Source organism: Rhododendron vialii, chromosome 7a (genome assembly GCF_030253575.1).
Source record: "Rhododendron vialii isolate Sample 1 chromosome 7a, ASM3025357v1".
Classification (NCBI taxonomy): domain Eukaryota; kingdom Viridiplantae; phylum Streptophyta; class Magnoliopsida; order Ericales; family Ericaceae; genus Rhododendron; species Rhododendron vialii.
In genome coordinates, this window is record NC_080563.1 from 41,791,158 (window position 1) to 41,804,833 (window position 13,676).

At 38.7% G+C, this 13,676-nt stretch overlaps 2 protein-coding genes across 2 annotated transcripts; one reads left to right on the forward strand and one right to left on the reverse strand.

Moving 5' to 3' along the window:
• The first annotated feature begins 2,325 nt into the window (after nt 1–2,325).
• LOC131333914 (glycosyltransferase family 92 protein Os08g0121900-like) lies at nt 2,326–4,657 on the forward strand. The gene has a single exon (XM_058368728.1). The coding sequence runs from the start codon at nt 2,497–2,499 to the stop codon at nt 4,255–4,257; it is 1,761 nt and encodes a 586-aa protein (XP_058224711.1). The 5' UTR covers nt 2,326–2,496; the 3' UTR covers nt 4,258–4,657.
• Nucleotides 4,658–6,666: 2,009 nt separating this feature from the next.
• Nucleotides 6,667–11,663, reverse strand: LOC131333915 (uncharacterized). Its single transcript, XM_058368729.1, has 9 exons — nt 11,216–11,663; nt 10,506–10,542; nt 10,324–10,402; nt 10,170–10,215; nt 9,986–10,084; nt 9,000–9,068; nt 8,563–8,911; nt 8,310–8,464; nt 6,667–7,847 (listed from the first exon to the last, which is right to left on the reverse strand). The coding sequence occupies exons 1-9, from the start codon at nt 11,579–11,581 to the stop codon at nt 7,143–7,145; spliced, it is 1,905 nt and encodes a 634-aa protein (XP_058224712.1). The 5' UTR covers nt 11,582–11,663; the 3' UTR covers nt 6,667–7,142.
• Nucleotides 11,664–13,676: the final 2,013 nt, after the last annotated feature.

Below are 13,676 nucleotides of genomic sequence, written 5' to 3' on the forward strand. Positions count from 1 at the left end.
ATGAAGATTGTTTAAGCAAGATTTTGTAAATGTTTTCCTATTTTTCCTTTTGCTTTTAGGAAAGCATTAATTACTAGTAACAAAAAAGAATGAAGATTGCTTAAGCAAGATTTTGTAAATGATTTCCTATTTTTCCTCGGAAAGCATTAATTACTAACCGAAAGGAAATTAATCACATTGACATTCGGTAAGAAAATCATGCACATTTTACAACATTTATAAAGTATTAGTGGCAACCCTCAGGTTTGAACTTCGATCATGTTATCTTGTTTAAACTTTAAACTACTGAAACTATATTATATATATAGATGGTAAAATAACGTAGAACTAGAAATTAATAAAGTAGACATATTTTCATAAAATTGGCAACTCGAGACATTATAAAAGTATGCAATTGTTTCGATGTTTCAAAATTTGAAACAAGGAATATATATATGAATGGAAAATTGAAACCGCATAGAAGTAACATGTGAGCTAATTACTTTTGAAGTAGTTAAAGAATAATACTGTAAAATCACCTTTCTAGGCAAGGGATAGGGAATGATGGAATGTGGCATAAAGGCCAAACGAAACGATTGATCGAACTTTGTGTGCGGTTGAAGGACATAATCCGATGCTATGCTAAGGCATGTGTGTGACCCACTTGCTGTAAAATCCAAGGCCCACACTTCTTTTTTTCAACCTTTTGTTAATGGCTTACTTCATTTTAAGGTATGTGTGTGACCGGGCACTGCCACGGAATGCTTTCATACCCATTTTCATTGTGCATTATGATCGAGTTTATGTATTTTATCTTGGACCATTTTTTTTTTTTTTTGAAATTATCAATTTCATTTCAAAACCCGAAGGCAATATAGATTTCATCAAATGATACATGAAAGAACCAAAACTACTAAGACTTCGATACAGGCACCCCCTGCAAGCAGGACCGACAAAACGCCTAGATTAGAAATCAATCTAGGTTCAGGTAGTAGAGAATCCTAATGAACTCCCAGCTCTAACCTACGGTAGACAAAAAACACAATTAAAATCTGAAAAAGCAACAACTAAGAAACAACAAAAGGAGAAATACAACTCTCCTACCGGAGCAAAACCAACTTGTTGATTCACCCATGGTGCCCGAAGATCTGGACGTTCGTATCGAGCCGGTGAAGCCAAACACACCACGAACTTATCCCCACCACCGCACACCGGTGAATCTGAGGAAGCCTCAGACCAACAGTTCTTTGAGGAGATCGAACCCAACGATGTTATTCGCCCACCTCCTCTACCCTCCAAATCCAGGGAAAACCTGAATTGGAACACAACCGAATTGGGAAAATCAGTCGGAGAAGAACCGGATACGCCAGAAAAACAGAAAAGAAAATGAAACCCCCAAACCCATATCACCCTTATTATCGTCCCACAACCGCCGCCGACTAAACCCGCAGCCCGACGACCACTGCTACCAGATCAAGGAACCAAGGAGGAGCCGGAATAGAACCACACAATATGAACCACACAATAGGTGCATATGGTACACACCTTAAAGGGGTGTGTATTGAAAACTTTCCCTAAAATCAAACGTTAATTTGATTCATGAAAATAATTCAGGCAGTCCACACGAAATTGGTGTTACCATTTGTTTCTTGAAGGTTAATTCAACAAGGACGCACCACAAAGTCATAGCAACAAGGAAAGTTATGCATGTTTTGATGGTAAATGCCCTGAAACATAAGAACTTGTTTTCTTTTTTTATTTTAGGTTCGAAACTTCATAGACATCATCAACCAATCAACCATAGGGAGAGGTTCAATCAGTGGGTTTGATTCTAAGAATTAGTAGAGGTGCACATATATTTTCCAGAACATCCGAAATTGACCCAAAAAAAATGAAGATCTATTGACATCAATAGCTAACCACTAATAAGATCTTCAATAAATATTAAAGGTTACTTTTTCTTAACGAGATAGGAGAATCTCACCGGATGAGATCAAAGTTAAGCTTACATCTTTAAGTGATAGAATTATAATGCTAATTGGATCCAATTTTCTTTTCTTCTTGTATACGAAATCTTGCAAATTGTAAGTTCTCTAGTAGCCGGTAAATAAGACTACAAGTTGATGTTCAGAACAATTTATGGTCAATACTTCTTGATATGAAGAAAATATGCTACATAACCCATATTTTAAATATTCAAATATGATTTAAATGAGATGAGCCCCAACCAGTGCATGCATGAATTTAGCCACATACAAAACCGACCTTCTGAATTTTGACCACTTCACAATTACACCGAATCAAATTCTTACTCTCTCTCCATATATATAGTACATTAATATCTCTTTTCCATAATCCATACAGATTCATACTTATACGGATGGCTAATACAAATCTCATTCTGAAAAGGAAACGAATCCAAACTAGAAAAAGGAAGTCCAACTAGCGTTCTACCACTCCATAAATAAACCACACGCATCATAATTTGTCTTTCTGAATTCTCCCACAGAATGATCGATGGCCCAAAAAATTCGCACAACTACTTTTGTCTTCATAGCATTGATCATCCCCTTAGTTTGTTTATATCACCAATTAGTATTTCCCAAACCACCAGCATTAATCTCTGCAGTCAATGTCCTCCCACCTCCATTCCCGCTACCGTCCTTTCCCCAACCCAACCCCAATAACGCAATCATCCGACCCGAAGAACAAGTAGTAGAAGAGGATGAAGAAAAACTGAGCAATCCCAATAACGCAATTATCAAAGAAGAAGAAGACAAACAGAGCAATCGCAACGTTATCCCTACGGTTTCGATTCTGCTTCCGGCTTGGGAAATCCTCGTTATAATCTCTCCGGGGACTCCGCTTCCGATGGACTACGACACCGGCAAATACACCTGCCTCTTCCCTAACAACGATACTTCCCCGGCGAAACCTTCTGGAATCCTACCGTTTCCTTATCGTGCCACATTTAAATGCAATTTACCGGAGAGAGTCCGCCGTCGATTACCTTACGCACAGCCTGTTCTAACGAAGTCGCCGGAGAATCCGCCTGAGAGGAAAACTCCTGTGCCGGAGCTGCTCCGATGGAACTTTCTCGTATACGACTCGCTATCAACAGAAAACGACGTCATATTATTCGTGAAGGGATTGAACAATCGCCAAGGCGTAAACAGAGCGCCGAACAAATTTAGGTGCGTGTTCAGCGTCGGCGATGATGTCTTTAACGGCGTAAGAACGGCCGTAACGACCTCAATACAAGAGGTGTTCCGCTGTCGACGCCCCGAGCTTAGCGGCGTTTCATCTTCTGACGATAAGCCAATCAAAATCTCGTTAGAGATTCCGGACCAAAATCTTGTGGTCCCCTCCGTGGCGTACTACGCTCCCCCGCGCAAGGTAACACCAGACCAGCTGAAATCGCTACTATGCGCGTGCACCATGGTGTACAATGCCGCCAAGTTTTTGAAAGAGTGGGTGGTGTATCACTCCGAGATCGGGATCGAGAAATTCGTACTTTACGACAACGGCAGCGACGACAATTTGGAGAGAGTCGTGGCTGAGCTTGTGGAACAAGGCTACAATGTGACCACTTTGTTTTGGCTGTGGCCTAAGACGCAAGAGGCTGGGTTCTCTCATTGCGCGGTTAACGCCAAAGACTCGTGCACCTGGATGGCATACATCGATGTCGATGAGTTTGTTTACTCACCGTCGTGGATTAATTTATCGAATCCCTCAGATGAGATGTTGAAATCTCTCTTGCCAAAGAAATCTTCGCATGGAATTGGTGGTACTGTTGGGCAAGTGATGATTAATTGTTACGAGTTTGGACCGTCGAATCAGAAATCGCACCCGGTCAATGGAGTGACGCAGGGGTACAATTGTCGAAGGAAGGAAGAAAACAGACACAAGTCTATTGTTTTGTTGGATGCAATCGAGGAGTCGTTGCTTAATGTGATACACCATTTCCAGTTGAAGGATGGGTACAAGGTGAAGAAAGTGGACTTGCAAGGGGCGGTGGTGAACCACTACAAGTTCCAAGCGTGGTCGGAATTTAAGACCAAGTTTCGGAGGCGGGTGTCGGCTTACGTAGTGGATTGGATGCAAGCGATGAATCTCGAGTCGAAGGATAGGACACCGGGATTAGGTTATGCGCCTGTTGAGCCCCAAGAGTGGCCGGAGAAGTTTTGTGAGGTGTACGATAACCGGCTGAAGGATTTGACGCGGAGATGGTTCGGGGTTGAATCGCAATCTGGGTACCGCATGGCTTGGCAAATATGAAGACAGGAAGGTAGACTCGAGTATTACAGTGATACAGTAACCGACTACCGAGTTAGCCTCTTGACTCCATGCACGTTTTGAGGCCAAATCTGTAGTCGATTTCTGTATTCGATAGAATACTACTAACTTAGAATTCAAGCCCTTTGGACCAACTAATTAAAGGAGGAATTAACACAGTGGCAATCGTTTGGAGCTCATTAGGCACACAGCTAATGAACATATAAGATGGAATTGACTTTTGTTTTATTCCTGTTTCTAGATTGGCAGAGGAACTTTTTCTCCCTTTTTGCGTCTACTCTTTTTTTTTTTTTATCATTTGTTAAGTAGGAACCAAGAGTTATTAACAATCGTAATCTTATGAAACCAAAAAAGCTTGGGTGAGTGCCATTTTTTTAATTATCTTGGTGTACGACTAAATTTGACTTGAAGTTAAAAGGGGAAAGGTTGAAGAAACTCATTCCGTATTAACATATTTTGTTGGTTATACCAATCACATAATGCCATGTGATTCTTCTAAGATTAGTTGAAAAGTGCATAAATTTAATTAAACACTATGCGGAATCGTGAAAATTATCTCTTTCATCAAAAATGGTATAGTACGTGGGTTTATCCGTGAGCTGCTTCTAATACTTGTGGTGTCTGCCCTGAATGTGGAGAATGATTGGTGTTCTGATATGGCATCATCATGTTTAAGGTCAGTCAATTGTGAAATCGTTTGTTATTTATCGTACACACCAAACAAGTGTGGTGTCCAGGGTAACTTTATTTTTTGCATTTATCTTATGTTTATTTCAAGGTTTAGGGATTTCTGTCGTCACATTCTGTTAACTGCATAGGTTATAGGATAATCTGGCTGTAGCATGCCTAGACTAATCCTCGAGAATGAACGTTTATTTCAGTTTCTAAACTGTTTCATAGTCGTGGGCGTACGTCCAAAACTCTATACGAGTCGAGACAGATATATAGTAAATTCAAATATTGTTTTTTGGGATACTTTTTACTCCTAATACAAAGTACCTTTTTTTTAATAATGCATGTTGTCCCGGGAAAAATACATAGTTAACTCAAATATTATTTTTCGGGATACTTTTTACTCCTAATACATACTCCGTAATACTTTTTTTAGACAATGCAAGCTGTCCTGGGACAGCTTACGCGCATCTCGGACTTATCCGTCCAACCCATCCAATAGTCGTTTCACAGGCGAGTGAGGGTTGGGTGGCACTAAGAGTTTGCTGGTAAAGAGAGTCAAACTTAAGACCTTAAAAGAGATCTAACCCATAAGTCTCAAACCAAGACCACTTGGCGAACCTCTTGGGATTTAATACATATACCTTTTCAATCCGTGAACTAAAACAATTCCCGAGTCCTTATACTTACTACTTTCAAAATTTTAAAATAGAATGATGTCATATTTTGTTAAATGATAAATTAGACCAACCTGCTATCCACACCAAAATAATAGACTTGTTTTATGTGATATAACAAGAAAGTTTTCATTATGAAACTCGATCGGCTTATGTTTCGAAAAAAGAGAAGAGTTATGACGGCCTGAAGGAGTAACTATCTCTAAGTTAGTCTCAACCGAGGGAGGGAGGGAGGGAGGAGTACACAACTCTTTAGCAAGATAGCAACTGCGTACCTTTTAAGAATTTGTCATGTTCCCTCTTTTAGTGTGAATGCACGTGGACTCCAAGTAAGCTCATGTTGAGCTCGCGTTGTTCGTTCGTGACGAGACAACTCCCGCATGGCTTGTAGGCAGACGCTGAACTCGCATGTGACGAGACGATTACCGAATGGCTTGTAGGCAGACGCCATGTGGTCGAGCCATTCCCACTCAGGCTGCACCCTTTCACGCACGTCAGCTAAATCGGCCCCGCCCAAACTGGACATCAAGCCTGTTTGGGGCCTCCTTGTTGAGCCCTTGCACTCCTCTTCTTCGAGCTTAACCCAATAAGCTCGGCTCGGCTCGAGTGCTGCTAGATGTTTAGCCCACTGCACCGACATTGAAATCTCTCCACAAAAGAGGCCATAAACTCTTCTTTAGAACCAAACCATTTAAAACCGCTTCTTTTTCGGACTTGTAATTGGGGGCCAAGAACTTTCAAGAATTGAAGTTTAAAAAAGAGAATTGTTAATGCCAAAACTATTTCTGTTTGTGTCAAAACTGTAGTGCATAAAATCTTGGTACCATGTGCGAAGTACAAGACTTTTATTAACATTTCGGGTTATCTTAAACAAATACTCTATCATTGAAGGTAACCCGAAATGTTATCCATTATAACTTGAGCTTGCGTCCAATAGTTAAGGCTAAAGAATAACAAAGAGGTCATGCCTTAAACCGTTTAGCGGCTGGCTACAGAACGTTTACCAGGCAACCACCAGTACAGCATGCTGTCCAGTCAAACATTATCGAAATACTTTTTCCTGATTTCCCTTTCTTATTAACAATTTCAAGTATCCCACTAAACCAATTAAGATCTGATGAATAAGATTCACTGGTTCTAACCTAAACGGTTCTATAATTTCACAATTCTAAAAAAACAAAAAAATGGTGTAATAACCTCTACAAGACGTCTCACTACACTTAAGCTTAAATTACTAGATGAGACTCTAACAATCAGGAGTTACCAATACCCATGCGAATATCGAAACCGAATCCACTTATTCCGATCTGGAATTAGAAGAAACACTAACTTACAGACCAAGAACTACAACACCCAGTCCTTCATGCAGGGGCGAAGAAGGGACCGTGCCATTTTAGACGTTTTTCTTCTTTCATGCTTTTCCCGGAGGTCAAGAGTTGCCGATAGCCCCGAGAGTACCAAATTTTAATCTACTTGTTCCTCTGCCCAAGTCAAATTAGAAACACGAACAATATGAATTTAGAGCTGCAATGCTAAATCTGGCTGCTGTGGTGAACCAATACGGAAACTGGAATTAGGCGAGCCTTGTGCCTGGAATCGGACATTCAAATCAGGTGGCACCGGTATAGAATACTGTCTTCCATGCGCTGGGAGCCCTTGCCAAGGTTGCAGCCCAGAAAGTGCCACTTCAGGTCTTGTTTGTAAATCAGGTGCAGTACTAGGGTTTGAAATATTTACAACATGAGCATTACTAGAACTTCCAGGCAATTTGGGTTCTGAAATTATATGGTTTACCACACCGAGCATTTGAGAAGGCGCAGAAGCCATTTGCAATATATGATCGTAATGCAACACACCGTTGAACCCATTCCTATCCGGATTAAGCATGTGTTTTTGCAAAGTCTGGAATGAAGGTCCATGGCTAATTCCACCAACACCACTCCTCAGTGTGGAAGAGTCGATATCGGAATTTTGTGCACGTATAGATTCAACCATATCTTCTTTACGAGACAAAGAAGACTTGTTTGAAGATTTCTGCTCAAGGGATCCAGATGGCGACCGTGGTGATGCATCATTTACTCCTACCCATCCAGGACCAAACTCTACTCCAGCAGGCAAAGCATTCTTGATTTTCATCGAAGCAATTTTCCAAACAGCAGGCCCCAAATTTGCAGCAAATCGAGATAGGCTTCTGGCATAACCATGCTCTGCATGTAGACCCACCTGAAAAGTGAAAAAAAAAAAAGGTTAGAGCTTGTTATTGGTTACCACATAATCCAAAATGCCATAAAGTTAAAATAGATCCGCCAGCATACAATAAGAAAGGATATTAGTGCAAATCAACTGAACAAATATGTATGTTATGAAGTCTATAACTAGAAGCTATAATCTCCATTCTCCACAAGTATGAGATTGAATTCTGCAATACTACGACAGATTAGGTCAATAACCAAGATTGTGTATTACAATTATCTGTTTAGTTCTCCCAAAATATGACTAGGTCATATACTTTGCACAAGATTGTCCTGAAGGACCTGAAGCACTGTTTATTACGTTTGTCCTAAGTAACTGGAGACCTTTAAATGCTGGTGCGAGATATAGATCGTTAACTTTTATCCCAAAGTAGTTCCAACTACCAAGTACAAGCCGAAGAAGCATAGTAGCTTTCTCATGATACATACATACCTTCATTAACTGCTTCACGTCTCCACTGAGGGTAGCCAACACAGAAGACTCGTGACCAAAAGCTGAAGGATGGAGTTTTTTGTAGGTGGCACGCCTGTTCTCATCTGAAGAAAATTGTTTCTTTGCATGTTTTGCCTCAGCCTTCAAAACGGAAGCTGCAAATTAGCCAGATCAGACAAGGGCTTTAAAACACATAAGAGGCCAGAGAACAAGTCAACAACTAATCGAACGTTGGAAGATGAAAGTCTCTAACCTGGAAATTCACTATTCCAGTCAATCGACCAGTCAATACATGTTTCATTATTGCGATATTGGTTAGAGGTCCTGAACAACGCATCATTGGATTGAAACCTGGATGATATAGGTCCTCTTCTGAAGTTGTAAGAGTTAGACCCAGCCCCATTATCACCCCCAGTAGCAAGAGTAGCATCGGAGGTAGACTCAGGACCAACACGCTCAATTGGAGGACTCCCAAAGGATGATTTCGGGTTCTTGCCAGGTGGCCTGCCTCTTCGCACAATTCTGGGTTGTGGTTCACCATCATCGTTGACTTGTCTCAAATTCTGAAAGTCCCTTTTTGCCACCTCTTGTATGGTCCGTGCCTACAAAAAGTCAGTCTCAACATTAAGACAAAGAACTCAAGTGAGCTCAAATCACAAACCTCTTAGTGACTCCAATGATAGCCATTACCTGTCGAAAGTAAACGGTATCTGAAGCATTATACTCCATTGCATTCAAACATATCAAAAACACATCTGCCTGCAGAAATAAATATAAGTTTAAGACCCTGAAAGATAGCATCAATATTTTAGAAACAACAAAGTCACAATGCCATCAAGTGTCATGTCTACAACCAAGCAGTCCAATTGCAGAACACGACAAAGATCCATCCCCTTTAATATAGCATGGGTTGCTGCTAAAAGTTTTCAAATGGATAATAAACTAAGAAAGTTTATACGAGTATTTTCATTTGAACTTAATCCAGAAAATCTAAAGGCCTGTCAGCAAACATTATGTCATGCTCAAAAACTGACAGAGGACTTTGTAAGACTTGCTAAAGAGGATTTCATCGGTCACCATAAGGGAGTTTTAAGAAAACTCACCAAAGCCATATTAAGGTTCTCCTATTTATATTGCTACTCTTCTTAACAGGGCGAGTGCAGACCTACAAAACCGCAAGTACACTTTGCAGGAACCATTCCATGAACTACTGCAGAAGATGGTATCAATAATTCACAGAGCATTCAGGTCCGAACTAAGGATTTCCATCTGAAGTAAATGGCAGTGAATTGGTTATCTGAAGGAGTGTTTTAATACATTTGTGCACTGGTCCATCTCACTACTCTATTGGATGGAGTAATACCTCAAGAACTGAGAGAGAGGAGTGGGGAGTGTTTCATATCAAAAGACTCATTGGAATGTGTGTGTGTGTGTGTTTGTGTGTGTCTATACACACACACATATATATATACACACACACATATATATATACACACAGGGAGAGAGAGAGGGCAGGGAAACTCATATAAATTCAATAGAGTACCGATTCCCTCAAAGTTGGAGACAACAAATTCATTGTCAAAGAACTGTGGTAGATTCAAATGGAATCAACTGTGAAATGGAGCAACTAGCACAACCACAAATTCCAGCACATCAGCTGACAGTCAAAAACCAACCTCAAACTCTTCCAAGTTGGAATAGCGATCCTCGTCCAGTTTCTTCCTGACTGTTTGAAAATCCATTGGATGATCTATGATTTCATGGTAATCAGGAAGCTGAAAAGAAACTGTTTCAGTACCACCTAATGGGGCTTCAGTTAAAAACCAAATTAAATAAATGCAAGATTTCCAAAAGAAGCACCTCATCAGGATCAACGGGCTCTGAGAATACCCCATAAGTGTCTTTCCTGCCATTGAGTTTAAAGAAATTATTAAAACAAAAACAAACGGCACAAGAGCAAAATGAAATCTGAGAAACTAGAAAAGAAGAAAAGGAAAAGAAAAAAAAACCACACTTTTGAAGCCTGTCAAGGATGAACACCAACAACGTTTTGTCTGGCAAAGGTGTTGTGGGTCCAGAGTCCAACGTCGGCCCTGCCCACAAATAATTGGAACAGTTATTTTATAATAAAGGTAATTACTGGGAATTCCCCATAAAAACTGCCTTTTGCTCAAGAGCGAAGAATTTGATAAAAACCATGTAGAGTGTCCATCGCTTTCTGAACCTTTTCCAACTGCAAAAATTGATCCAATACACATTGGTTCCGTTAGGAGGGCAAAAAAATAAATGTACAAATTAGTAATTCAACAATTAAAAGCTCAGAAGCCGCAGATAATTAAGCAGCAACAGAAGAGAAAGTACATGAGGAAATATAAATCAGAATAATTAAGGAAAAGACAAATTGAAACTTTTTCCAAGACATGATGGATGGCGGGTATATCTATCTATATAATTATTGTACGCACCCGACTGAATACAAACAATATAAGAGTAATTAATAATACTCAATAATCCTATCTAGAAAGCGAAAAATAGAAACCACCCAGATTTCAAATAAACAAAAAAATTGAAAAGGTAAATAGATATTTTACGTATATTTGAATAAACCCAAAACCTTGACTTTTAGTCAAAGCACTTCCGATCTGAGGCGACCACAAAAGAAGGAAGGGTCTGACTTATTACGCGCGAAAATCCCAACCAATTTAAATTACTCCTACATGGACACTCTTCAAAACTTATCTTCAACGCCCAAAACTTTTTACTAAAACAAACGGCAAATGGATACAAGCATGCTTCTTTATTTTTTCTTCATTTTTTCACAAATAGAAAGAAAACAGACCTAGAACTTGAAGTCCAAAACTTAACGGATAGAAATATACAAAAAAGAAAGAAGCCTTTAGTAGTACCTGATGAGCAGATCTGTGAGTAAAGTGATTGATCTCAGGTTTGTCGCCATCAGCATTGGAATCAGAGGCTTCAGAAGCCGAATTCAAGGACACGGAAGGGGGCAAACGGACCAAAGGCTTGACCTTTTTCTCTTTTCGCTCGTCGTCGTCATCGTCGTCGTTGTTTCCGGGTTTCAAGTCGGAAGCCGGATTGTGGCGTGTTGATCGGCGGTTGGAATTAGGGTTGGGAGTAATTGGGTGTTTCTCTTTTTGTTGTTCTTCTTGTTGTTTAAGATTGCGTTTTTGGAGATCTAGGAGAGAGGGACGTCCTTTCTTCTTCCTCTTCTTCGTCTCTGCTGCTGCTGCTGCTGCTGCTCCTTTACCCATTTCCTCCGCCTTCTCTCTCTCTCTCCCTCTCTCTCTCTCCGTTTCTACTTTTCTTCTCTCTCACCAAACAGGCCTTAACTAATTTTATTTTCATTTTGTATTTTTTTCAGGCTATTAAATGCGGGTTGGGATTCGTACGTGGGAGTCACACGGATCAAATGAAAGAGAGGTCACGTGGAATGTGCACGTGACTTTAGCTCCCTTCTTCCTAGTTCCTGATTTGTATTTTTGTTTTTATTTAGTACACATTACGGAGTACTATTTTGGTATTTTTCTTCAAAATTTTTTCTGAATTTTCTTAGATGTATACATCAATTTTTTTGAATTAATTATTTTTCTCGATGAAAAAAGTTTCAAAAATGAAAATGAAAATTCATAAATTATTAAAAAGACGAAAAAAGCTTGAAACAAATTATTTTCTTTATCCGAACTTTTTTCAACTTTTTTTTTTTTTTTGCACTTCTCTAATTTCTCTCATCCGAGACGAATGATCGCTACTAAAATATTGACAAAAAAATAAACAAGAAGTTATGATAATAAATCATACCGAACAAAATACCAAACCAATATTTTAGGAAGAAAGACCCACATGCCGATTGGAGTTTGCATTAAGTACATCTATTTCGGGTTTGCATTGCTTAATTTAGTTATTGTTAGTGTTAACTTGTTGATTAAGGGGTAACTACCAAACAAGTTAAATAATTACAGTTTACTATTTTTTGAAACGAATGAATTGGCCAAGTGGTCGAGGCCTAAGAGGTAAGGGTTTGCTCATTTTTAAGATCTCATATGTTAAAACCTCTCAAGTGCTATCAATTTCTATGAACACATCTATCCTTTAATTAGGATACCGCAAGTGGGCAACAAATCAAATAGAAAAACATTTCTCTGTGAGAACATACCATTCTGGTATATAGTGGAGTACTAATTAATAATATTGCCAAAATCTAGCTTAACTTTTTATTCCTTTGGTTGGATTAAACAGAAGATAAACAATCTTGAAAAATTTATAGAAATGGTCTTCCTAGTTTTACTCGAGTCTCATTTTCATCTTTCAAGTATCAATTACAACTCTTTTAACCTTCAAGTTTGGTTTTCGTACCAAGTTGGTCCAATTGATAATGTTTGTCAGCCAAACTGGACAGAAAAATTCAAATTGAGGGCAGACGTTATCAATTGGGACTAACCTTGTATGAACTGTAACGTCCAAACTGCCATCAATCTGATTTTTTCTATCTAATTTGGATGACAAAAGTTATCAATTGGACCAATTTGGTACGAAAACCAAACTTGCAGGTTAAAAGAGTTGTAATTGATATTTGGAGGACGAAAATAACACTCAGATGAAATTAGAAGGACCATTTATATAAATTTTCCAACAATCTTAGCTTGATAACTACAAGTATAGTTTATTGAATTGTTGTACTTTTCAAAGCGGCTCTATGTAGGGCATTGCATGGTCTATTGAACACCCAAACAATTTTTTTTTGCTTAGAATATATGTAAAAATTATGTGTTAACTTTTTTTTGAACACCCAACTTAAATATCATTGAACACCCAATTTTAATAATCTTGAACATCTAACCCAAAAAAATTGAACACCCAACCCAAAACTAGTTGAACACTCAATCACAACCCAATTATAGCTCATTAATCTAGATAATTTGAACACCTAACACATTACCTCAAATAAAGCTCCTCATCATAATTAAAACATTGAAAAAAGAAAGAGAAAATGAAGAATTTATAGGTGTAAGTATTATTTTTTATTTTTGTCTAGTTAGCTTATAGAATTACAAACAAAGCTTTAAAAAAAACTCAACTACATTGCAAACCCTGTTAACTTGAATAATATTCTTCGAATTTAAGACTGCGATAGAAAATCTCATCATGTCATCATAAGGAACGACAATTTCGAGAAGGTTAGTCCCAACATACTCGCTATAATTTCTTACAAAAGGTTTTTAGTAGATTAAAATGGTTCAATGTCGGCACAAAATATGAAAACTCATATTGAACAACTGTAAAATTTTACTCCCTCTATTCTCGAAACACTGTCTACTACGCAATACAACTACGTTGAAAAAAAATATT